General features: G+C 64.3%; 1 protein-coding gene and 1 long non-coding RNA gene across 2 annotated transcripts; one reads left to right on the top strand and one right to left on the bottom strand.

Annotated features, from left to right (window-relative positions):
* Nucleotides 1-825: 825 nt before the first annotated feature.
* LOC101750540 (scavenger receptor cysteine-rich type 1 protein M130-like) lies at nucleotides 826-22,753 on the bottom strand. Its single transcript, XM_040701942.2, is given in 35 exon segments — nucleotides 826-1,223; nucleotides 1,378-1,461; nucleotides 1,540-1,629; nucleotides 1,715-1,861; nucleotides 1,978-2,328; nucleotides 2,405-2,713; nucleotides 2,784-3,098; nucleotides 3,176-3,490; nucleotides 3,588-4,379; nucleotides 4,381-4,716; nucleotides 4,829-5,490; nucleotides 7,081-7,243; nucleotides 7,398-7,481; nucleotides 7,560-7,649; nucleotides 7,735-7,881; nucleotides 7,995-8,348; nucleotides 8,425-8,733; nucleotides 8,804-9,118; nucleotides 9,196-9,510; nucleotides 9,611-9,913; nucleotides 9,991-10,305; nucleotides 10,379-10,699; nucleotides 10,812-11,131; nucleotides 13,004-13,166; nucleotides 13,321-13,404; nucleotides 13,484-13,573; nucleotides 13,659-13,805; nucleotides 13,922-14,272; nucleotides 14,349-14,657; nucleotides 14,735-15,049; nucleotides 15,127-15,441; nucleotides 21,449-21,751; nucleotides 21,860-22,174; nucleotides 22,248-22,568; nucleotides 22,681-22,753. Coding segments are annotated over 35 exon segments (9,366 nt in total). The 5' UTR covers nucleotides 22,733-22,753; the 3' UTR covers nucleotides 826-1,059.
* LOC121113262 lies at nucleotides 17,692-18,751 on the top strand. The gene is made up of 2 exons (XR_005860383.2): nucleotides 17,692-17,764; nucleotides 18,160-18,751. It is a non-coding gene; the product is annotated as an uncharacterized LOC121113262 (long non-coding RNA).
* Nucleotides 22,754-25,356: the final 2,603 nt, after the last annotated feature.

The following is a 25,356-nucleotide window of genomic DNA, read 5'->3' as shown; positions in this document are numbered from 1 at the left end:
GTGGGCAGCGTGATTTTGACGGTCACATCTGAACGGGATGAGGAGCCCAGAACATTGAGTCAACCTCCAGGTATGACGTGGTGCCATGACATCAGACGTCGCGCTGACCCGGAGGCGCTGGGGCACCCCCACCGCCAGGCACGGCGCTCTGCTGGGCTGCCACTGCTCTCTGCTGGCATTGAGACAGCACAGCACTTCTGGGGCAGACAACTTTCTGGGCTGCAGTTCCTTTTATGCAGAAGAAAACGAATGCTGTCCCAGCAAAACCCAGCAGAATATCCACCCGCAGTTCTATACCATCTGCATCGTGCTCGGGTTTTACCCTTGAGAAAACAACCTTGTGAGTCACCACCACCCTTCCCGTCCCTTGATACACTGAGATATTGCTACTGTAGGCTGTGGGCCATTCAAAATGTCCATTGAAATGTCCCAGGTAGAGGTCTGCTGAGTTCACTTTAGTACATGATTTTGGGTATGTCTTCATGCTGCATGCTTCCCCCTCATGTGGCCATCCTTGCTCTAGCTCTGTAGGTTTCGTTTATGTTAGAGTTGGGTCAGGAGCTCCTCATTAACCCATGCAGGCCTCCTAGTTTTTGCCAGATGTTCTCTGCATCACGATGTGTTGCTTCTGAGTTGTTACTCTCTTTATGCTGCTGCACAGCTGTCATGGGAGCCATCCCAACTCATAGCCGTGAGATCTCCCACCCTTCCTGTTGTTTCACCCATGCCCACAGCACATGGGGATGTCTCTGAAATCCAGCTTTGCCCCACAGCCCCGGGGGATGGCTGACGGACTCAGGTAGAGGAGCCAAGAATGCAAGTGAGTTTCTGCAGAGTTCTGGGCATTTAATAAACAAGAGAAACTCATAAGGAAGGAGTTACAGGAAAATAATATAACAAAAACCTGTTGAGCTGTTGTGTCCCGGCTGCAGGAAGGAGAACCAAGCAGTTTGCTGCTGTCCTGTGTACCAGGCAGGAAGGGGTGATGCTGCCAAGGCCACAGGGCCACCCGTTCTTGGGGACAGAGGTCCCTGTCCCAGCCATGTCCCCGGGGCCTGCTCACAGCGACGTCCCCAGGGTGCAGACACCAACATCGTCATAGCCCATGTCCTCGGGGGGCTGTGCCGGGGCATCCGCGGGCTGGGGAGAGGGGGACACCTCCGGCACAGCCATAACGTCGTCGTAGCCATGCGAGGAGCTGTGCTGGGGCTGGGCAGGGGGGTCTGCAACAGACACAGAGGGGACGTGGGTGAGGACACAGCCGGGAGGGCCTTCGTGCCCACACCTCCCTATCCATGCTGTTCGGCTACGTCTCCTCAGAAGGGTACCCAAGTGCCCTTCTGTCCTCACAGTGCACCTCTGTGCTCGCGTCCCTACCTGCGGACACCTGGAGGTCACTCTCCTCTGCACTGTCCACACTGTGATTGGACAGTTTTCTGCCTGAGCCCTGGGATAGGGAACCTGTGGGGGAGAAAGGGCGTTGGGGACATGACAGGGGATGGGGACCGCCCCAGGCCCAGGGGACCATCCCGCTCCCACCTGTGTGGCTGGGCACCTCCTGGTACTCTGGCATCAGGCTGTAGTCCAGCTCCTCATACACAACCTCGGAGGCAGCATCCTTGCTGGGGCCTGCAAGGCAGCATGCATGGCACCCGTGTCCCCAGTGCCCCCACGGTGCTGCCCCATACTCGGGGTCCCCCAGAGTGGTGCCCACCTTGGCACTTGGACTGTATGCGGTGTGCCTGCACGGCCAGGGCGGCCAGGGCCACGCAGAGCAGTGTCCCCAGGAGCACACACAGCACCGTGAGTGCTGACACACTCCTTGGTGCTGCAGTCAGCGGGACAGCGCTGTGGGTGAGAGCTGTGGGGCAGTGATGGGAAGTGTGAGGCCCCATGGGGATCTGATGGCAGCGGTTAGAGGACAGTGAGCATGGACAAAGCCATTTGCTGAGGTGTCTCTGTCCTGGAGGCTGCTACCTGGGGCTGGGCTGGTGGCCTCACTGCTGTCCCTGCTGTCCTCGTCACACGTGATGTGTGTGATCCCGGTGGGGCCGCATTCCTGCAGCTGCCAGGGTGCCGAGGGGCAGCGCCATAGCGAGCGGGCCCCCTCCTCACACCTCACCCAGCTCAGCCAGGCGGGCTCGGAGCCCTCTGCAGGGTTGTCTGTCAGACTCCCCGCTGTGCCACATCCCAGCTGGCGGCAGACGGCAGTGGCCGTGGCAGGGCTGGTGCCATTGGCGCAAACACGACCCCACGTCCCCTCATGCAGCACCTCCAGGTGCCCACTGCATCTGCTGCTTCCCCCCATCAGCCGCAGGTCCAGCAGCCCTGCAAGGAGGTCAGGGGATCACTGCACCCTGAGGGTGGTGGGGCTGCTCCCATCCAGAGGGATGGTGGCACTCACCTGAGCACACGGCGCCCGCACCGCCGCCACGCCGGCAGCCGCGCTGCACTGGGGCCGGGCAGTGCCAGAGAGCATCCTCTGTCCCCGCGCAGCCCCCAGCACCCAGCCACAGCATCCCAGTGCCAGGCCCAAAGCGCTCGGAGCCAGGAGCCTCCAGGGCCCTTCCGCAGCCCAGCTGGCGGCAGACGATGTTGGCATCCTGCAGGGTCCAGGAGTCCTGGCAGATGGTGCCCCAGGTGCCCTCGCTGTACACCTCCACCCTGCCAGCACAGCGCCCGCGGCCGCCCACCAGCCTCAGCTGCTTGCTTCCTGCGTGGGAATGTCAGGCTGAGGATGGGGATGGCAGTGTGATGCCCTCAGCCTTTCTCAGTGCACTCACCTGAGCAGGCGATGGCCAACTCCTCGGGGCTCTTGCTGGGCTCTGTGGCCATCCGTGTTGCATTGCACTGTGCCAGGTGCTCCTCGGTGCCAACACAGCGCAGCTCCTGCAGCTCTATGGGGCCCGAGCCATTGGCCGGCGCAGCATGGATTTTCTCAGGCACACCGCAGCCCAGCTGCCGGCACACCACGGTGGCAGTGCTGTTGTCCCACAGCCCCACAGGCACATGGGCCCAGACTCCGGGGCGCACGGCCACCTCCAGCCGCCCGTCACAACGGCTCTCCCCACCGTGCAGCCGCAGGGGCTCGGCGACACCTGCAACAGCCTGGCTGTGCCGTGGGCTTGGGCAGTGCTCCCCACCTGCTGGGGGTCCCCACAGCCCCCACACCCACCTGAGCAGTTGACGGCTGCAGTGTGCCCGGGGGGGCAGGCGGGCTGCCCCAGCACCTCCACGGGGCACTGGCCCGGGTGCCGCTCGTTCCCAGTGCATATGAGGGCATCGCTCCATGGCATCCCTGTTCCCATCCCAAAATGGCCTGGTGGGGGCAGGGAGATGGCAGAGCCACAGCCCAGATGGTGGCAGAGGACGTGTGCATCAGGCATGTCCCAGGCAGTGGCACACAGGGGCACCCACACCCCTCGTGCCTCCACCTCCACTCGCCCATCACAGACCGAGACTCCATCTGCCAGCCGGAACCCGCTGTAGGCTGCAGCAGAGAGAGGTGCTGGAGTTGGTGGAGTGGGAAATTCCCCAGGCCACCACATGGTTTGGGGCTGATGTAGCCCTGCAGAGCCAGCACTTACAGGAGCAGATGATGGTAGCGGGTTGGGTGCAGTTCTGGATGTGGGGAGGCCGCTTTGTGCAAGCGGAGAGGGAGGGCTCGGTGCCATTGCACTCGAAGGCACCATTCCAGAATAGCCCTGCTGGTACCCCAAACGGATCAGCCCCAGATAGGGCCAGTGCAGTACCACAGCCCAGTTCCCTGCAGACGACCTGGGCGGCCATGAGGTCTACGTGGCCATGGCAGACGCTGACCCAGTTCTGGTCCTGCCGCACCTCCTGCCTTCCTGAGCACTCGCTGTCCCCTCCGGCCAGCCGGGAGAACCCTGCCAGGAGAGGTGGGCTGCTGGGCTGGGCTGGTGCGATGGGTGCTCGGCCGCTTTCAGAAGCGAACTTTGCTTCCCACATGACTCCCCTCACTGCCTGCTGCCCACAGGTCTCACCTTGGCAGACCACAGAGGCGTTATGATCATGTATGACACTGTAGGGACCCCAACCCTGAATGCTGCAGTCCCAGATGGCTTTCTCAGTTCCCTTGCAGTTGACATGGACCAACATTAGGGTACTACGGGCTTCCAAAATTTGTGAGGTAAAGGTGGTGTGAGCAGCTGAGCCACAGCCCAACTGCTGGCACACCACCTCGGCATGATTCATGCCCCAAGCATCGTCAGCCACTGTGCCCCAGCGTCCCTGCAGCTTCACCTCCACTCTCCCCTCGCAGGGTCCCCGACCGTCCACCAGCCGCAGCTCCAGCGCCTCTGCATCAGGAATCGGCCTCAGCCCTGCCCAGGGGTCCTGGCACTCTGTTCCCATCGCAGCCCCCCACCTCACCTGTGCAGATCACCCCAACATCCCGCTCATGGCCACAGTAGTGGTTCCCCCAGCCGTAGTGAGAGCAGTCCTGCAGGGTGGTCTCAGTGCCTTGGCAGAAGGAGGGATGCAGCCAGATGCGTCCCTTGCCCTGCCCAAATGGGGCATATGGGGACGTATGGGCCACAGTGCCACAGCCCAGCTGGCGGCACACCACACCAGCCTCTCGTGCGTCCCAGTGGATGTCATAGCTGCAGACAGAGCCCCATTCGCCTTCGTGCTTCACCTCCACGCGACCGGCACAGCGCCCACCGCCATCCACCAGCCGCAGCTCCTCGCTGCCTGTGGGCATGCGGAAGAGGTGGCTGAGCCTGGGGGTGCCCGTCCCATGGCGGCAACTCTGCCCCTCTGCTTCAGCCCTTTCCCATGGCCACCGCCCTGCCCCACGACTCACCCATGCAGACATGCACGCACAGCAGCAGCCCCAGCACCCTGGCAGGCACCATCGTGCCCCACATGCACAGCCTGCAGCCCAGGATGGGGAGGGGGAGATATAGGCAGCCCCTGCTGGCAGGAGCCAATGGGGATGGCGAGGTACGGTGGGAGCCGCTATCAGCAGGGTTATCAGCCGCCTGCCGGGTCCCAGCCTCCAATAACCTGCTTCGTGCCCAAATATGAGGCTTGTCTCCGCTGCTGGCGTCACGCAGCCCCACCACGGGGCTCACTGCCTGCATGCCACCGAGGGGAGCCAGCCTGCCTGGGTGCTGCATGTCCCTGAGCAGGGGCTGGGGCTCTGATTGTGCCCATGAGGAGAGGGTCCCCACAGGGACAGGAGTGACCCCAAACGGGGACTCCCTCTGCACTCTAGAGGCCACCACATCACTGTGGGGTCCTGCAGCTGCCTTTGTGCTTCCACAGGCAGCAGTGGTGTGACTAAGGTCCCCGTGCTGGCCAGGATATACGCCATAAGCGAATATGGCCCCAGGAGGGCCATAAGCGGCCCCATGCAGCAGCCAGTGGGACAGAGCATCACCGCCTGCATCTGGGCACATGCAGCCCCGTGCCCTCCCTGCAGCACAGGTACGAGGGGGTGTTTTCCCTGACATGGGGACCTGGAGTCAACACCAACCACATGCAGCTGTCGTTCCACCTGCACAGAAGCGATGCACCGCATGAGGTGAGGCTCTTCTACTCGAGCCTGCAGCATGTGCCAAGGGGTCTTCTACTCGAGCCTGCAGCATGTGGGCTTTCCTGTTTTGGTATCGCTGCTCCAGGAGCAGACAGAGAAACAGCTGCGGATTGCAGCCGTCCTTGGGCTGTCCGGCTACTGTGGGGACAGCACAGCAACCCACCTCCACCGGGGAAGGCTGCAGGGCCGAGCTGTCCCTGCCCGTGTCCCCGCGTGCAGCCCGGCGCTGGGGAAGGAGGAAGTGTGCGATGGGTGCGCGGCCGCTTTCAGAAGCGAAACCGTGCCTGTACGCAGGGCTGGGACGTGGGGCAGCGCCCGGCCCCGCTGCAGGGTGAGCGCATGGCAGCACGGCTCAGTGGGCAGCGGGGGCTCGCGGGAACACGGCTGCGGGGCTGGGCTCCTGCTGAGAGTGCGGGGATGCAACGTGCGGGATGGGGATGCCCGCAGGACCCGGGCATCGCTCCCGCCCCGCTGTGCTCGTGTTGCAGAGCTCCGGCCCTGCCCTGCTCTCGTGAGAGCACCAACACGGCCTCCCCAGCAGCCCCAGGAGGCAGCAGCAGCCCCCCAGCAGGGCTCGGCAGGACTGGGACTACAGCTCTGCCAGCAGCACCCGGCGGCACTGCCGCACAGCTCCGGGCCCAGCTGAGAGGCCCCGACCTCAGCCACTGCAGGTCCTGGCGGGCTGCGGTAACAGACAGGTGCAGGAGGTGGCTGAGAGCCCTGACCCGACGTCTCTCGTGTCGCAGGGAGCTCTTCAACGCGTGTGCTCTGCCCACTGCCAACGGAGGCGTCCTCAGAAGTGGGGATCCTGCCAGCAAGCGCAGGGTGAGAGCCAGCTCACTCAGGTTTGCTTCTCAGAACGCGTGTGAAAAGGCTGTGGATGTGCGTGGAGATGCATACATGTACAGTTATCATCTGAGTTTCTGTAACTGCTTTCTGCCCTCTTCCGTTTGTATCTCCCTGCGAGTTTGTTTACAGCTCTCTCCCCCATGGCACTCTGCGGGGCCGGGGCGCAGTGAGCGAACGGCCGGGTGCTGCTCAGCTGCCTGCCGGGTGAAACCACAGCGCGTGGCAGCGTGCCTGCACCTGTGTGCCTGTGGGGACACGCGGCCCTCCTTGTCCTTCCACTGCAGCGCAGCGCTCACGGGAGCCATCCCACCTCACCTCTGTCAGCTGCTGTCACTGTGGGCAGCGCCCAGAGCCCATGGGGATGTCTCTGAAATCCAGCTTTGCCCCACAGCCCCGGGGGATGGCTGACGGACTCAGGCGGAGGAGCCAAGAATGCAAGTGAGTTTCTGCAGAGTTCTGGGCTTTTAATAAACAGGAGATACTCATAAGGAGGGAGCTACAGGAAGATAATCAAAAAAAGCTGTTGAGCTGTTGTGTCCCGGCTGCAGGAAGGAGAACCGAGCAGTTTGCTGCTGTTACATGCGGCACTGAAGAGGGAGCGGTGATGCTGCCACGGCGTCTTGGGGACAGAGGTCCCTGTCCCAGCCATGTCCCCGGGGCCTGCTCACAGCGACGTCCCCAGGGTGCAGACGTCCCCAACGTCGTCATAGCCCATGTCCTCGGGGGGCTGTGCCGGGGCATCCCCGGGCTGGGGAGAGGGGGACACCTCCGGCACAGCCATAACGTCATCGTAGCCATGCGAGGGGCTGTGCTGGGGCTGGGCAGGGGGGTCTGCAACAGACACAGAGGGGACGTGGGTGAGGACACAGCTGGGAGGGCCTTCATGCCCACACCTCCCCATCACTGCTGTCTGGCTATGTCCCCTCATGAAGGGTATCCACTGGCTTTCTGTCCTCACAGTGCGCCTCTCTGCTCACGTCCCTACCTGGGGACACCTGGAGGTCACTCTCCTCTGCGCCGTCCCCACTGTGATTGGACAGTTTTTTGCCTGAGCCCTGGGATAGAGAGTCTGGGGGAGAGAAAGGGCTTAGAGGACATGACAGGGGATGGGGACAACCCCAGGCCCAGGGGACCATCCCGCTCCCACCTGTGTGGCTGGGCACCTCCTGGTACTCTGGCATCAGGCTGTAGTCCAGCTCCTCATACACAGCCTCGGAGGCAGCATCCTTGCTGGGGCCTGCAAGGCAGCATGCATGGCACTCGAGTGCCTGATATCCCCATGGTGCTGCCCCATCTTGGGGAACCCCCATAGTGGTGCCCACCTTGGCAGTGTGCCCGTGTGCGGTGTGCCTGCACGGCCAGGGCGGCCAGGGCCACGCAGAGCAGCGTCCCCAGGAGCACACACAGCACCGTGAGTGCTGACACACTCCTCGGTGCTGCAGTCAGCGGGACAGCGCTGTGGGTGAGAGCTGTGGGGCAGTGATGGGAAGTGTGAGGCCCCATGGGGATCTGATGGCAGCGGTTAGAGGACAGTGAGCATGGAGAAAGCCATTTGCTGAGGTGTCTCTGTCCCGGAGGCTGCTACCTGGGGCTGGGCTGGTGGCCTCACTGCTGTCCCTGCTGTCCTCGTCACACATGATGTGTGTGATCCCGGTGGGGCCGCATTCCTGCAGCTGCCAGGGTGCCGAGGGGCAGCGCCATAGCGAGCGGGCCCCCTCCTCACACCTCACCCAGCTCAGCCAGGCGGGCTCGGAGCCCTCTGCAGGGATGGCTGCCAGCCTCCCCCCTGTGCCACATCCCAGCTGGTGGCAGACGGCAGAGGCTGTGGCAGGGCTGGTGCCATTGGCGCAAACACGACCCCACGTCCCCTCATGCAGCACCTCCAGGTGCCCACTGCATCTGCTGCTTCCCCCCATCAGCCGCAGGTCCAGCAGCCCTGCAAGGAGGTCAGGGGATCACTGCACCCTGAGGGTGGTGGGGCTGCTCCCATCCAGAGGGATGGTGGCACTCACCTGAGCACACGGCGCCCGCACCGCCGCCACGCCGGCATCTGCGCTGCACTGAGGCCGGGCAGTGCCAGAGAGCATCCTCTGTCCCCGCGCAGCCCCCAGCACCCAGCCACAGCGTCCCAGTGCCAGGCCCAAAGCGCTCGGAGCCAGGAGCCTCCAGGGCCCTTCCGCATCCCAGCTGGCGGCAGACAACAGTGGCATCCTGCAGGGTCCAGGAGTCCTGGCAGATGGTGCCCCAGGTGCCCTCGCTGTACACCTCCACCCTGCCAGCACAGCGCCCGTGGCCGCCCACCAGCCTCAGCTGCTTGCTTCCTGCGTGGGAATGTCAGGCTGAGGATGGAGATGGCAGTGTGATGCCCACAGCCTTTCTCAGTGCACTCACCTGAGCAGGCGATGGCCAACTCCTCGGGGTTCTTGCTGGGCTCTGTGGCCTTCCGTGTTGCATTGCACTGTGCCAGGAGCTCCTCGGTGCCAACACAGCGCAGCTCCTGCAGCTCTATGGGGCCCGAGCCATTGGCCGGCGCAGCATGGATTTTCTCAGGCACACCGCAGCCCAGCTGCCGGCACACCACGGTGGCAGTGCCGTTGTCCCACAGCCCCACAGGCACACGGGCCCAGACTCCGGGGCGCACGGCCACCTCCAGCCGCCCGTCACAACGGCTCTCCCCACCGTGCAGCCGCAGGGGCTCGGCGACACCTGCAACAGCCTGGCTGTGCCGTGGGCTTGAGCAGTGCTCCCCACCTGCTGGGGGTCCCCACGGCTCCCACACCCACCTGAGCAGTTGACGGCTGCAGTGTGCCCGGGGGGGCAGGCGGGCTGCCCCAGCACCTCCACGGGGCACTGGCCCGGGTGCCGCTCGCTCCCACTGCATCTGAGGGCATCGTTCCGCGGCATCCCGGTTCCCATCCCAAAATGGCCAGGAGGGGGCAGGGAGAAGGCAGAGCCACAGCCCAGATGGTCGCAGAGGATTTGTGCATTAGGAAGTTCCCAGGCAGTGGCACACAGGGTCCCCCACACTCCTTGTGCCTCCACCTCCACTCGTCCAGTGCAGGCCGAGACTCCATCTGTTAGCCGGAACCTGCTGTAGGCTGCAGCACAGAGAAGGTCCTGTAGGTGATGGAGCAAGGGAATGCCCTATGTAAGCCACACGGAATGGGGCTCATGCAAATCCGTGGCCCCTGAGCTTACGTGAGCAGATGATGCCAGTGGGTTGGGTGCAGTTCTGGATACTGGGAGTCTGCTGTGTGCAAGCAGACAGGAAGGGCTCGGTGCCATTGCACTCGAAGGCACCATTCCAGAATAGCCCTGTTGCTGCCCCAAAATGTCTGGCCCCCGGTATGGCCAGTGCAGTGCCACAGCCCAGCTCTCTGCAGACGACCTGGGCAGCCATGAGGTCCACATGGCCATGGCAGACGCTGACCCAGGTCTGGCCCTGCCGCACCTCCAGCCTTCCTGAGCACTCGCTGTCCCCTCCGGCCAGCCGGGAGAACCCTGCCAGGAGAGGTGGGCTGCTGCGCTGAGGGATATGGGCAATGGGCTCCCCAGTGCCGCCTGTGCCCACCTCTCACCTTGACAGACAACAGCAGTGTCATAATCATGAGGGCCTTTGTAGGGACCCCAGCCCCGAATGTTACAGTCCCACAGGGCAGCTTCATCTCCCTGGCAGTCAATAAAGGCCATCATAATGGGAGTATCTACTAACCGAAATCGTGAGGCCAGGTAGGCGCCAGCAGCCGAGCCGCAGCCCAGCTGCTGGCACACCACCTCGGCATCATCCATGTCCCAAGCATCGTCAGCCACTGTGCCCCAGCGTCCCTGCAGCTTCACCTCCACTCTCCCCTCGCAGGGTCCCCCGCCATCCGCCAGCCGCAGCTCCAGCGCCTCTGCATCAGGAATCAGCCTCAGCCCTGCCCAGGGGTCCTGGCACTCTGTTCCCATCACAGCCCCCCACCGTACCTGTGCAGATCACCCCAACATCCCACTCATGGCCACAGAAGTGGTTCCCCCAGCCAAAGTTGGGGCAGTTCTGCAGGGATTCCTCAGTGCCGCGGCAGACGAAGGGATGCAGCCAGATGCGTCCCTTGCCCTGCCCAAATGGGGCGTATGGGGACGCATGGGCCACAGTGCCACAGCCCAGCTGGCGGCACACCACGCCAGCACCACGTATGTCCCAGTCGAAGTCGTAGCTGCAGACGGAGCCCCATTTGCCTTGGTGCTTCACCTCCACGCGACCGGCACAGCGCCCACCGCCATCCACCAGCCGCAGCTCCTCGCTGCCTGTGGGCACCCCGGTGAGGAGGCTGAGCCTGGGGGTGCCCGTCCCATGGCGGCAACTCTGCCCCTCTGCTTCAGCCCTTTCCCATGACCACCGCCCTGCCCCACGACTCACCCATGCAGACATGCACGCACAGCAGCAGCCCCAGCACCCTGGCAGGCACCATCGTGCCCCACATGCACAGCCTGCAGCCCAGGATGGGGAGGGGGAGATATAGGCAGCCTCTGCTGGCAGGAGCCAATGGGGACGGCGAGGTACGGTGGGAGCCGCTATCAGCAGGGTTATCAGCCGCCTGCCGGGTCCCAGCCTCCAATAACCTGCTTCGTGCCCAAATATGAGGCTTGTCTCCGCTGCTGGCGTCACGCAGCCCCACCACGGGGCTCACTGCCTGCATGCCACCGAGGGGAGCCAGCCTGCCTGGGTGCTGCATGTCCCTGAGCAGGGGCAGGGACTCTGATTGTGCCCATGTGGAGAGGGTCCCCACAGGGACAGGAGTGACCCCAAACGGGGACTCCCTCTGCACTCTAGAGGCCACCACATCACTGTGGGGTCCTGCAGCTGCCTTTGTGCTTCCACAGGCAGCAGTGGTGTGAGTAAGGTCCCCGTGCTGGCCAGGATATACGCAGGAGGGTCAAAAGCGGCCCCATGCAGCAGCCAGTGGGACAGAGCATCACCGCCTGCATCTGGGCACATGCAGCCCCGTGCCCTCCCTGCAGCACAGGTACGAGGGGGTGTTTTCCCTGACATGGGGACCTGGAGTCAACACCAACCACATGCAGCTGTCGTTCCACCTGCACAGAAGCGATGCACCGCACGAGGTGAGGCTCTTCTACTCGAGCCTGCAGCATGTGCCAAGGGGTCTTGCTGCCCTGCTTTGGTATCGCTGCTCCAGGAGCAGACAGAGAAACAGCTGCGGATTGCAGCCGTCCTTGGGCTGTCCGGCTTCTGCGGGGACAGCACAGCAACCCACCTCCACCGGGGAAGGCTGCAGGGCCGAGCTGTCCCTGCCCGTGTCCCCGCGTGCAGCCCGGCGCTGGGGAAGGAGGAAGTGTGCGATGGGTGCGTGGCCGCTTTCAGAAGCGAAACCGTGCCTGTACGCAGGGCTGGGACGTGGGGCAGCGCCCGGCCCCGCTGCAGGGTGAGCGCGTGGCAGCACGGCTCAGTGGGCAGCGGGGGCTCGCGGGAACACGGCTGCGGGGCCGGGCTCCTGCTGAGGGTGCGGGGATGCAACGTGCGGGATGGGGATGCCCCCGCCCCGCTGTGCTCGTGTTGCAGAGCTCCGGCCCTGCCCTGCTCTCGTGAGAGCACCAACATGGCCTCCCCAGCAGCCCCAGGAGGCAGCAGCAGCCCCACAGCAGGGCTCGGCAGGACTGGGACTACAGCTCTGCCAGCAGCACCCGGCGGCACTGCCGCACAGCTCCGGGCCCAGCTGAGACGCCCCGACCTCAGCCACTGCAGGTCCTGGCGGGCTGCGGTAACAGACAGGTGCAGGAGGTGGCTGAGAGCCCTGACCCGACGTCTCTCGTGTCGCAGGGAGCTCTTCAACGCGTGTGCTCTGCCCACTGCCAACAGAGGCGTCCTCAGAAGTGGAGATCCTGCCAGCAAGCGCAGGGTGAGAGCCAGCTCACTCAGGTTTGCTTCTCAGAACGCACGTGAAAAGGCTGTGGATGTGCGTGGAGATGCATACATGTACAGTTATCATCTGAGTTTCTGTAACTGCTTTCTGCCCTCTTCCGTTTGTATCTCCCCCCCGAGTTTGTTTACAGCTCTCTCCCCCATGGCACTCTGCGGGGCCGGGGCGCAGTGAGCGAACGGCTGGGTGCTGCTCAGCTGCCTGCCGGGTGAAACCACAGCGCGTGGCAGCGTGCCTGCACCTGTGTGCCTGTGGGGACACGCGGCCCTCCTTGTCCTTCCACTGCAGCGCAGCGCTCACGGGAGCCATCCCACCTCACCTCTGTCAGCTGCTGTCACTGTGGGCAGCGCCCAGAGCCCATGGGGATGTCTCTGAAATCCAGCTTTGCCCCACAGCCCCGGGGGATGGCTGACGGACTCAGGTGGAGGAGCCAAGAATGCAAGTGAGTTTCTGCAGAGTTCTGGGCTTTTAATAAACAAGAGATATTCATAAGGAGGGAGCTACAGGAAGACAATTTAAAAAAAGCTGTTGAGCTGTTGTGTCCCGGCTGCAGGAAGGAGGACTGAGCTGCTTGCTGCTGTTACATGCGGCACTGAAGAGGGAGCGGTGATGCTGCCACGGCGTCTTGGGGACAGAGGTCCCTGTCCCAGCCATGTCCCCGGGGCCTGCTCACAGCGACGTCCCCAGGGTGCAGACATCCCCAGCGTCGTCATAGCCCATGTCCTCGGGGGGCTGTGCCGGGGCATCCCCGGGCTGGGGAGAGGGGGACACCTCCGGCACAGCCATAACATCGTCGTAGCCATGCGAGGGGCTGTGCTGGGGCTGGGCAGGGGGGTCTGCAACAGACACAGAGGGGACGTGGGTGAGGACACAGCCGGGAGGGCCTTCGTGTCCACACCTCCCCATCACTGCTGTCTGGCTATGTCCCCTCATGAAGGGTATCCACTGCCTTTCTGTCCTCACAGTGCACCTCTGTGCTCACGTCCCTACCTGGGGACACCTGGAGGTCACTCTCCTCTGCGCCGTCCCCACTGTGATTGGACAGGTTTCTGCCTGAGCCCTGGGACAGGGAACCTGGAAAGGAGGAAGTGTGTTGGGGACATGACAGGGGATGGGGACAGCCCCAGGCCCCGGGGGACCATCCCGCTCCCACCTGTGTGGCTGGGCACCTCCTGGTACTCTGGCATCAGGCTGTAGTCCAGCTCCTCATACACAGCCTCGGAGGCAGCACCCTTGCTGGGACCTGCAAGGCAGCATGCATGGCACCTGAGTGCCCGATGTCCCCACGGTGCTGCCCCGTGTTGGGGAACCCCCATAGTGATGCCCACCTTGGCAGTGTGCCCGTGTGCGGTGTGCCTGCACGGCCAGGGCGGCCAGGGCCACGCAGAGCAGCGTCCCCAGGAGCACACACAGCACCGTGAGTGTTGATACACTCCTCGGTGCTGCAGTCAGCGGGACAGCGCTGTGGGTGAGAGCTGTGGGGCAGTGATGGGAAGTGTGAGGCCCCGTGGGGATCTGATGGCAGCGGTTAGAGGACAGTGAGCATGGACAAAGCCATTTGCTGAGGTGTCTCTATCCCGGAGGCTGCTACCTGGGGCTGGGCTGGTGGCCTCACTGCTGTCCCTGCTGTCCTCGTCACATGTGATGTGGGTGATCCCGGTGGGGCCGCATTCCTGCAGCTGCCAGGGTGCCGAGGGGCAGCGCCATAGCGAGCGGGCCCCCTCCTCACACCTCACCCAGCTCAGCCAGGCGGGCTCGGAGCCCTCTGCAGGGTTGTCTGTCAGACTCCCCGCTGTGCCACATCCCAGCTGGCGGCAGACGGCAGTGGCCGTGGCAGGGCTGGTGCCATTGGCGCAAACACGACCCCACGTCCCCTCATGCAGCACCTCCAGGTGCCCACTGCATCTGCTGCTTCCCCCCATCAGCCGCAGGTCCAGCAGCCCTGCAAGGAGGTCAGGGGATCACTGCACCCTGAGGGTGGTGGGGCTGCTCCCATCCAGAGGGATGGTGGCACTCACCTGAGCACACGGCGCCCGCACCGCCGCCACGCCGGCAGCCGCGCTGCACTGGGGCCGGGCAGTGCCAGAGAGCATCTTCTGTCCCCGCGCAGCCCCCAGCACCCAGCCACAGCGTCCCAGTGCCAGGCCCAAAGCGCTCGGAGCCGGGAGCCTCCAGGGCCCATCCGCAGCCCAGCTGGCGGCAGACGACGGTGGCATCCTGCCGGGTCCAGGAGTCCTGGCAGATGGTGCCCCAGGTGCCTTCGCTGTACACCTCCACCCTGCCAGCACAGCGCCCGCGGCCGCCCACCAGCCTCAGCTGCTTGCTTCCTGTGTTGGAGGGTTGGAAATGGACTGGGGATGGGGATGGCAGCGTGCTGCCTGTGGCCCTTACCCAGTGCACTCACCTGAGCATGCGATGGCCAACTCCTCGGGGTTCTTGCTGGGCTCTGCGGCCATCCGTGTTGCATTGCACTGTGCCAGGAGCTCCTCGGTGCCAACACAGCGCAGCTCCTGCAGCTCTATGGGGCCCGAGCCATTGGCCGGCGCAGCATGGATTTTCTCAGGCACACCGCAGCCCAGCTGCCGGCACACCACGGTGGCAGTGCCGTTGTCCCACAGCCCCACAGGCACACGGGCCCAGACTCCGGGGCGCACAGCCACCTCCAGCCGCCCGTCACAACGGCTCTCCCCACCGTGCAGCCGCAGGGGCTCGGCGACACCTGCAACAGCCTGGCTGTGCCGTGGGCTTGGGCAGTGCTCCCCACCTGCTGGGGGTCCCCACGGCCCCCACACCCACCTGAGCAGTTGACGGCTGCAGTGTGCCCGGGGGGGCAGGCGGGCTGCCCCAGCACCTCCATAGGGCACTGGCCCGGGTGCCGCTCGCTCCCACTGCATCTGAGGGCATCGCTCCGCAGCATCCCTGTCCCCATCCCAAAACGGCCAGGTGGGGGCAGGGAGACAGCAGTGCCACAGCCCAGATGGTGGCAGAGGACGTGTGCGTCAGGCAGGTCCCAGGCAGTGGCACACAGGGTCCCCCACACCCCTCGTGCCTCCACCTCCACTCGCCCATCGCACACTGAGACTCCATCTGCCAGCTGGAACTCGGTGTACGCTGCAGCAGAGAGAGGTGCTGGAGCTGGTGGAGTGGGAAATTCCCCAGGCCACCACATGGTTTGGGGCTGATGTAGCCCTGCAGACCCCGCACTTACGGGAGCAGAAGATGGTAGCAGGTTGGGTGCAGTTCTGGATGTGGGGAGGCCGCTTTGTGCAAGCGGACAGGGAGGGCTCGGTGCCATTGCACTCGAAGGCACCATTCCAGAATAGCCCTGCTGGTACCCCAAACAGCTCAGCCCCAGATAGGGCCAGTGCAGTACCACAGCCCAGCTCCCTGCAGACGACCTGGGCGGCCATGAGGTCCACGTGGCCATGGCACACACTGACCCAGGTCTGGCCCTGCCGCACCTCCAGCCTTCCTGAGCACTCGCTGTCCCCTCCGGCCAGCCGGGAGAACCCTGCCAGGAGAGGTGGGCTGCTGGGCTGGGGAATGTGAGCAATGGGCTTTCCACTTGTCCGCATGTGCCCAGGTCTCACCTTGACAGACCACAGAGGCGTTAATATCAACAGGAAAACTGTAGGGTCCCCAACCCTGAATGTTACAGTCCCAGATGGCCTTCTCGTTCCCATTGCAGTTGACATGGACCAACATTACGGTACTGCGGGCTTCCAAAATTTGTGAGGTAAAAATGGTGTGAGCAGCCGAGCCACAGCCCAGCTGCTGGCACACCACCTCGGCATGATTCATTCCCCAAGCACCGTCATACACTGTGCCCCAGCGTCCCCGCAGCTTCATCTCCACTCTCCCATCGCAGGGTCCCCGACCGTCCACCAGCCGCAGCTCCAGCGCCTCTGCATCAGGAATTGTCCTCAGCCCTGCCCAGGGGTCCTGGCACTCTTTTCCCATCGCAGCCCCCCACCTCACCTGTGCAGATCACCCCAACATCCCACTCATGGCCACAGTAGTGGTTCCCCCAGCCAAAGTGGGGGCAGTTCTGTAGGGAGGTCTCAGTGCCTTGGCACAAGAAGGGATGCAGCCAGATGCGTCCCTTGCCCTGCCCAAATGGGGCATATGGGGACGTATGGGCCACAGTGCCACAGCCCAGCTGGCGGCACACCACACTGGCCTGTTGCGTGCTCCACTGGGTGTCATAGCTGCAGACGGAGCCCCACTCGCCTTCGTGCTTCACCTCCACACGACCGGCACAGCGCCCACCGCCATCCACCAGCCGCAGCTCCTCGCTGCCTGTGGGCACGCCGGTGAGGACGCTGAGCCTGGGGGTGCCCGTCCCATGGCGGCAACTCTGCCCCTCTGCTTCAGCCCTTTCCCATGGCCACCGCCCTGCCCCACGACTCACCCATGCAGACAAGCACGCACAGCAGCAGCCCCAGCACCCTGGCAGGCACCATCGTGCCCCACATGCACAGCCTGCAGCCCAGGATGGGGAGGGGGAGATATAGGCAGCCCCTGCTGGCAGGAGCCAATGGGGATGGCGAGGTACGGTGGGAGCCGCTATCAGCAGGGTTATCAGCCGCCTGCCGGGTCCCAGCCTCCAATAACCTGCTTCGTGCCCAAATATGAGGCTTGTCTCCGCTGCTGGCGTCACGCAGCCCCACCACGGGGCTCACTGCCTGCATGCCACCCAGGGGAGCCAGCCTGCCTGGGTGCTGCATGTCCCTGAGCAGGGGCTGGGGCTCTGACTGTGCCCATGAGGAGAGGGTCCCCACAGGGACAGGAGTGACCCCAAACGGGGACTCCCTCTGCACTCTAGAGGCCACCACATCACTGTGGGGTCCTGCAGCTGCCTTTGTGCTTCCACAGGCAGCAGTGGTGTGATTAAGGTCCCCGTGTTGGCCAGGATATACGCAGGAGGGCCATAAGCGGCCCCATGCAGCAGCCAGTGGGACAGAGTATCACCACCTCATCTGGGCACATGCAGCCCTGTGCCCTCCCTGCAGCACAGGTACGAGGGGGTGTTTTCCCTGACATGGGGACCTGGAGTCAACACCAACCACATGCAGCCGTCGTTCCACCTGCACAGAAGCGATGCACCGCATGAGGTGAGGCTCTTCTACTCGAGCCTGCAGCATGTGCCAAGGGGTCTTGCTGCCCTGCTTTGGTATCGCTGCTCCAGGAGCAGACAGAGAAACAGCTGCGGATTGCAGCCGTCCTTGGGCTGTCCGGCTTCTGCGGGGACAGCACAGCAACCCACCTCCACCGGGGAAGGCTGCAGGGCCGAGCTGTCCCTGCCCGTGTCCCCGCGTGCAGCCCGGCGCTGGGGAAGGAGGAAGTGTGCGATGGGTGCGTGGCCGCTTTCAGAAGCGAAACCGTGCCTGTACGCAGGGCTGGGACGTGGGGCAGCGCCCGGCCCCGCTGCAGGGTGAGCGCGTGGCAGCACGGCTCAGTGGGCAGCGGGGGCTCGCGGGAACACGGCTGCGGGGCCGGGCTCCTGCTGGGGGTGCGGGGATGCAACGTGCGGGATGGGGATGCCCCCGCCCCGCTGTGCTCGTGTTGCAGAGCTCCGGCCCTGCCCTGCTCTCGTGAGAGCACCAACACGGCCTCCCCAGCAGCCCCAGGAGGCAGCAGCAGCCCCACAGCAGGGCTCGGCAGGACTGGGACTACAGCTCTGCCAGCAGCACCAGGCGGCACTGCCGCACAGCTCCGGGCCCAGCTGAGAGGCCCCGACCTCAGCCACTGCAGGTCCTGGCGGGCTGCGGTAACAGACAGGTGCAGGAGGTGGCTGAGAGCCCTGACCCGACGTCTCTCGTGTCGCAGGGAGCTCTTCAACGCGTGTGCTCTGCCCACTGCCAACGGAGGCGTCCTCAGAAGTGGAGATCCTGCCAGCAAGCGCAGGGTGAGAGCCAGCTCACTCAGGTTTGCTTCTCAGAACGCCCGTGAAAAGGCTGTGGATGTGCGTGGAGATGCATACATGTACAGTTATCATCTGAGTTTCTGTAACTGCTTTCTGCCCTCTTCCGTTTGTATCTCCCCCCCGAGTTTGTCTACAGCTCTCTCCCCCATGGCACTCTGCGGGGCCGGGGCGCAGTGAGCGAACGGCCGGGTGCTGCTCAGCTGCCTGCCGGGTGAAACCACAGCGCGTGGCAGCGTGCCTGCACCTGTGTGCCTGTGGGGACACGCGGCCCTCCTTGTCCTTCCACTGCAGCGCAGCGCTCACGGGAGCCATCCCACCTCACCTCTGTCAGCTGCTGTCACTGTGGGCAGCGCCCAGAGCCCATGGGGATGTCTCTGAAATCCAGCTTTGCCCCACAGCCCCGGGGGATGGCTGACGGACTCAGGCGGAGGAGCCAAGAATGCAAGTGAGTTTCTGCAGAGTTCTGGGCTTTTAATAAACAGGAGATACTCATAAGGAGGGAGCTACAGGAAGATAATCAAAAAAAGCTGTTGAGCTGTTGTGTCCTGGCTGCAGGAAGGAGAACCGAGCAGTTTGCTGCTGTTACATGCAGCACTGAAGAGGGAGCGGTGATGCTGCCACGGCGTCTTGGGGACAGAGGTCCCTGTCCCAGCCATGTCCCCGGGGCCTGCTCACAGCGACGTCCCCAGGGTGCAGACACCAACGTCATCATAGCCCATGTCCTCGGGGGGCTGTGCCGGGGCATCCCCGGGCTGGGGAGAGGGGGACACCTCCGGCACAGCCATAACGTCGTCGTAGCCATGCGAGGGGCTGTGCTGGGGCTGGGCACGGGGGTCTGCAACAGACACAGGGGGGACGTGGGTGAGGACACAGCCGGGAGGGCCTTCGTGCCCACACCTCCCCATCACTGCTGTTTGGCTATGTCCCCTCATGAAGGCTACCCACTGCCTTTCTGTCCTCACAGTGCACCTCTGTGCTCACGTCCCTACCTGCGGACACCTGGAGGTCACTCTCCTCTGCGCCATCCCCACTGTGATTGGACAGTTTTCTCCCTGAGCCCTGGGATAGGGAGCCTGTGGGGGAGAAAGGGCGCTGGGGACATGACAGGGGATGGGGACAGCCCGGGGGACCGTCTCGCTCCCACCTGTGTGGCTGGGCACCTCCTGGTACTCTGGCATCAGGCTGTAGTCCAGCTCCTCATACACAGCCTCGGAGGTAGCACCCTTGCTGGGGCCTGCAAGGCAGCATGCATGGCACTCGAGTGCCCGATATCCCCACAGTGCTGCCCCGTGTTGGGGAACCCCCAGAGTGGTGCCCACCTTGGCAGTGTGCCCGTGTGCGGTGTGCCTGCACGGCCAGGGCGGCCAGGGCCACGCAGAGCAGCGTCCCCAGGAGCACACACAGCACCGTGAGTGCTGACACGCTCCTCGGTGCTGCAGTCAGCGGGACAGCGCTGTGGGTGAGAGCTGTGGGGCAGTGATGGGAAGTGTGAGGCCCCATGGGGATCTGATGGCAGCAGTTAGAGGACAGTGAGCATGGACAAAGCCATTTGCTGAGGTGTCTCTATCCCGGAGGCTGCTACCTGGGGCTGGGCTGGTGGCCTCACTGCTGTCCCTGCTGTCCTCCTCACACGTGATGTGTGTGATCCCGGTGGGACCGCATTCCTGCAGCTGCCAGGGTGCCGAGGGGCAGCGCCATAGCGAGCGGGCCCCCTCCTCACACCTCACCCAGCTCAGCCAGGCGGGCTCGGAGCCCTCTGCAGGGTTGTCTGTCAGACTCCCCGCTGTGCCACATCCCAGCTGGCGGCAGACGGCAGTGGCCGTGGCAGGGCTGGTGCCATTGGCGCAAACACGACCCCACGTCCCCTCATGCAGCACCTCCAGGTGCCCACTGCATCTGCTGCTTCCCCCCATCAGCCGCAGGTCCAGCAGCCCTGCAAGGAGGTCAGGGGATCACTGCACCCTGAGGGTGGTGGGGCTGCTCCCATCCAGAGGGATGGTGGCACTCACCTGAGCACACGGCGCCCGCACCGCCGCCACGCCGGCAGCCGCGCTGCACTGGGGCCGGGCAGTGCCAGAGAGCATCCTCTGTCCCCGCGCAGCCCCCAGCACCCAGCCACAGCGTCCCAGTGCCAGGCCCAAAGCGCTCGGAGCCTGGAGCCTCCAGGGCCCTTCCGCAGCCCAGCTGGCGGCAGACAACAGTGGCATCCTGCAGGGTCCAGGAGTCCTGGCAGATGGTGCCCCAGGTGCCTTCGCTGTACACCTCCACCCTGCCAGCACAGCGCCCGCAGCCGCCCACCAGCCTCAGCTGCTTGCTTCCTGCGTGGGAATGTCAGGCTGAGGATGCAGATGGCAGTGTGATGCCCACAGCCTTTCTCAGTGCACTCACCTGAGCATGCGATGGCCAACTCCTCGGGGTTCTTGCTGGGCTCTGCGGCCATCCGTGTTGCATTGCACTGTGCCAGGAGCTCCTCGGTGCCAACACAGCGCAGCTCCTGCAGCTCTATGGGGCCCGAGCCATTGGCCGGCGCAGCATGGATTTTCTCAGGCACACCGCAGCCCAGCTGCCGGCACACCACGGTGGCAGTGCCGTTGTCCCACAGCCCCACAGACACACGGGCCCAGACTCCGGGGCGCACGGCCACCTCCAGGCGCCCGTCACAACGGCTCTCCCCACCGTGCAGCCGCAGGGGCTCGGCGACACCTGCAACAGCCTGGCTGTGCCGTGGGCTTGGGCAGTGCTCCCCACCTGCTGGGGGTCCCCACGGCCCCCACACCCACCTGAGCAGTTGACGGCTGCAGTGTGCCCGGGGGGGCAGGCGGGCTGCCCCAGCACCTCCACGGGGCACTGGCCCGGGTGCCGCTCGCTCCCACTGCATCTGAGGGCATCGCTCCGCAGCATCCCTGTTCCCATCCCAAAATGGCCCGGTGGGGGAAGGGAGACAGCAGAGCCACAGCCCAGATGGTCGCAGAGGACGTGTGCATCAGGCATGTCCCAGGCAGTGGCACACAGGGTCCCCCACACCCCTCGTGCCTCCACCTCCACTCGACCATCACAGACCGAGACTCCGTCTGCCAGCCGGAACCCGTTGTACGCTGCAGCAGAGAGAGGTGCTGGAGTTGGTGGAGTGGGAAATTCCCCAGGCCACCACATGGTTTGGGGCTGATGTAGCCCTGCAGACCCCGCACTTACGGGAGCAGATGATGGTAGCGGGTTGGGTGCAGTTCTGGATGTGGGGAGGCCGCTTTGTGCAAGCGGACAGGAAGGGCTCGGTGCCATTGCACTCAAAGGCACCATTCCAGAATAGCCCTGCTGGTACCCCAAACGGCTCAGCCCCAGATAGGGCCAGTGCAGTACCACAGCCCAGCTCCCTGCAGACGACCTGGGCGGCCATGAGGTCCACGTGGCCATGGCAGACGCTGACCCAGGTCTGGCCCTGCCGCACCTCCAGCCTTCCTGAGCACTCGCTGTCCCCTCCGGCCAGCCGGGAGAACCCTGCCAGGAGAGGTGGGCTGCTGGGCTGGGGAATGTGGGCTCCCCACGTGGCGCCCTACTTTGCTTCCCACATGACTCCCCTCACTGCCTGCTGCCCACAGGTCTCACCTTGGCAGACCACAGAGGCGTTATAATCAGTCATGACACTGTAGGGACCCCAACTCTGAATGTTGCAGTCCCAGATGGCTTTCTCAGTTCCCTTGCAGTTGACACGGGCCAACATTAGGGTACTGTGGGCTTCCAAAATGTGTGAGGTAAAAGTGGTGTGAGCAGCAGAGCCACAGCCCAGCTGCTGGCACACCACCTCGGCATGATTCATGCCCCAAGCACCGTCATACACTGTGCCCCAGCGTCCCCGCAGCTTCATCTCCACTCTCCCATCGCAGGGTCCCCGACCGTCCACCAGCCGCAGCTCCAGCGCCTCTGCATCAGGAATCAGCCTCAGCCCTGCCCAGGGGTCCTGGCACTCTGTTCCCATCGCAGCCAATCACCTTACCTGTGCAGATCACCCCAACATCCCACTCATGGCCACAGTAGTGGTTCCCCCAGCCGTAGTGAGAGCAGTCCTGCAGGGTGGTCTCAGTGCCATCGCAGAAGATGGTATGCAGCCAGATGCGTCCCTTGCCCTGCCCAAATGGGGCGTATGGGGACGTATGGGCCACAGTGCCACAGCCCAGCTGGCGGCACACCACACTGGCCTCTCGCGTGCTCCACTGCATGTCATAGCTGCAGATGGAGCCCCATTCGCCTTCGTGCTTCACCTCCACGCGACCGGCACAGCGCCCACCGCCATCCACCAGCCGCAGCTCCTCGCTGCCTGTGGGCATGCGGAAGAGGTGGCTGAGCCTGGGAGTGCCCGTCCCATGGCGGCAACTCTGCCCCTCTGCTTCAGCCCTTTCCCATGGCCACCGCCCTGCCCCACGACTCACCCATGCAGACATGCACGCACAGCAGCAGCCCCAGCACCCTGGCAGGCACCATCGTGCCCCACATGCACAGCCTGCAGCCCAGGATGGGGAGGGGGAGATATAGGCAGCCCCTGCTGGCAGGAGCCAATGGGGATGGCGAGGTACGGTGGGAGCCGCTATCAGCAGGGTTATCAGCCGCCTGCCGGGTCCCAGCCTCCAATAACCTGCTTCGTGCCCAAATATGAGGCTTGTCTCCGCTGCTGGCGTCACGCAGCCCCACCACGGGGCTCACTGCCTGCATGCCACCGAGGGGAGCCAGCCTGCCTGGGTGCTGCATGTCCCTGAGCAGGGGCTGGGGCTCTGACTGTGCCCATGAGGAGAGGGTCCCCACAGGGACAGGAGTGACCCCAAACGGGGACTCCCTCTGCACTCTAGAGGCCACCACATCACTGTGGGGTCCTGCAGCTGCCTTTGTGCTTCCACAGGCAGCAGTGGTGTGATTAAGGTCCCCGTACTGGCCAGGATATACGCAGGAGGGCCATAAGCGGCCCCATGCAGCAGCCAGTGGGACAGAGCATCACCGCCTGCATCTGGGCACATGCAGCCCCGTGCCCTCCCTGCAGCACAGGTACGAGGGGGTGTTTTCCCTGACATGGGGACCTGGAGTCAACACCAACCACATGCAGCTGTCGTTCCACGTGCACAGAAGCGATGCACCGCATGAGGTGAGGCTCTTCTACTCGAGCCTGCAGCATGTGCCAAGGGGTCTTGCTGCCCTGCTTTGGTATCGCTGCTCCAGGAGCAGACAGAGAAACAGCTTTGGGTTGCAGCCGTCCTTGGGCTGTCCGGCTACTGCGGGGACAGCACAGAAACCCACCTCCACCGGGGAAGGCTGCAGGGCCGAGCTGTTCCTGCCTGTGTCCCCGCGTGCAGCCCGGCGCTGGGGAAGGAGGAAGTGTGCGATGGGTGCGCGGCCGCTTTCAGAAGCGAAACCGTGCCTGTACGCAGGGCTGGGACGTGGGGCAGCGCCCGGCCCCGCTGCAGGGTGAGCGCGTGGCAGCACGGCTCAGTGGGCAGCGGGGGCTCGCGGGAACACGGCTGTGGGGCCGGGCTCCTGCTGAGGGTGCAGGGATGCAACGTGCGGGATGGGGATGCCCGCAGGACCCGGGCATCGCTCCCACCCCGCTGTGCTCGTGTTGCAGATCACCAACACGGCCTCCCCAGCAGCCCCAGGAGGCAGCAGCAGCCCCCCAGCAGGGCTCGGCAGGACTGGGACTACAGCTCTGCCAGCAGCACCAGGCGGCACTGCCGCACAGCTCCGGGCCCAGCTGAGAGGCCCCGACCTCAGCCACTGCAGGTCCTGGCGGGCTGCGGTAACAGACAGGTGCAGGAGGTGGCTGAGAGCCCTGACCCGACGTCTCTCGTGTCAGAGGGAGCTCTTCAACGCGTGTGCTCTGCCCACTGCCAACGGAGGCGTCCTCAGAAGTGGAGATCCTGCCAGCAAGCGCAGGGTGAGAGCCAGCTCACTCAGGTTTGCTTCTCAGAACGCCCGTGAAAAGGCTGTGGATGTGCGTGGAGATGCATACATGTACAGTTATCATCTGAGTTTCTGTAACTGCTTTCTGCCCTCTTCCGTTTGTATCTCCCCCCCGAGTTTGTTTACAGCTCTCTCCCCCATGGCACTCTGCGGGGCCGGGGCGCAGTGAGCGAACGGCCGGGTGCTGCTCAGCTGCCTGCCGGGTGAAACCACAGCGCGTGGCAGCGTGCCTGCACCTGTGTGCCTGTGGGGACACGCGGCCCTCCTTGTCCTTCCACTGCAGCGCAGCGCTCACGGGAGCCATCCCACCTCACCTCTGTCAGCTGCTGTCACTGTGGGCAGCGCCCAGAGCCCATGGGGATGTCTCTGAAATCCAGCTTTGCCCCACAGCCCCCGGGGATGGCTGACGGACTCAGGTGGAGGAGCCAAGAATGCAAGTGAGGTTCTGCAGAGTTCTGGGCTTTTAATGTTTATTAAAAGAGGTACTCATAAGGAGGGAGCTACAGGAAGATAATTAAAAAAAGCTGTTGAGCTGTTGTGTCCCGGATGCAGGAAGGAGAACCGAGCAGTTTGCTGCTGTCCTGTGTACCAGGCAGGTAGAGGTGATGCTGCCACGGCATCTTGGGGACAGAGGTCCCTGTCCCAGCCATGTCCCCGGGGCCTGCTCACAGCGACGTCCCCAGGGTGCAGACACCAACGTCGTCATAGCCCATGTCCTCGGGGGGCTGTGCCGGGGCATCCGCGGGCTGGGGAGAGGGGGACACCTGCGGCACAGCCATAACGTCGTCGTAGCCATGCGAGGAGCTGTGCTGGGGCTGGGCACGGGGGTCTGCAACAGACACAGGGGGGACGTGGGTGAGGACACAGCCGGGAGGGCCTTCGTGCCCACACCTCCCCATCACTGCTGTTTGGCTACGTCTATTCAGAAGGGTACCCAAGTGCCCTTCTGTCCTCACAGTGCACCTCTGTGCTCACGTCCCTACCTGGGGACACCTGGAGGTCACTCTCCTCTGCGCCATCCCCACTGTGATTGGACAGTTTTCTCCCTGAGCCCTGGGATAGGGAGCCTGTGGGGGAGAAAGGGCGTTGGGGACATGACAGGGGATGGGGACAGCCCGGGCGACCGTCTCGCTCCCACCTGTGTGGCTGGGCACCTCCTG

The sequence above is a fragment of the Gallus gallus genome, chromosome 5 (genome assembly GCF_016699485.2).
Source record: "Gallus gallus isolate bGalGal1 chromosome 5, bGalGal1.mat.broiler.GRCg7b, whole genome shotgun sequence".
Taxonomy (NCBI): domain Eukaryota; kingdom Metazoa; phylum Chordata; class Aves; order Galliformes; family Phasianidae; genus Gallus; species Gallus gallus.
The sequence above is the reverse complement of the archived record's forward strand: the minus strand, read 5'-3'. Positions and strand labels throughout refer to the sequence as shown.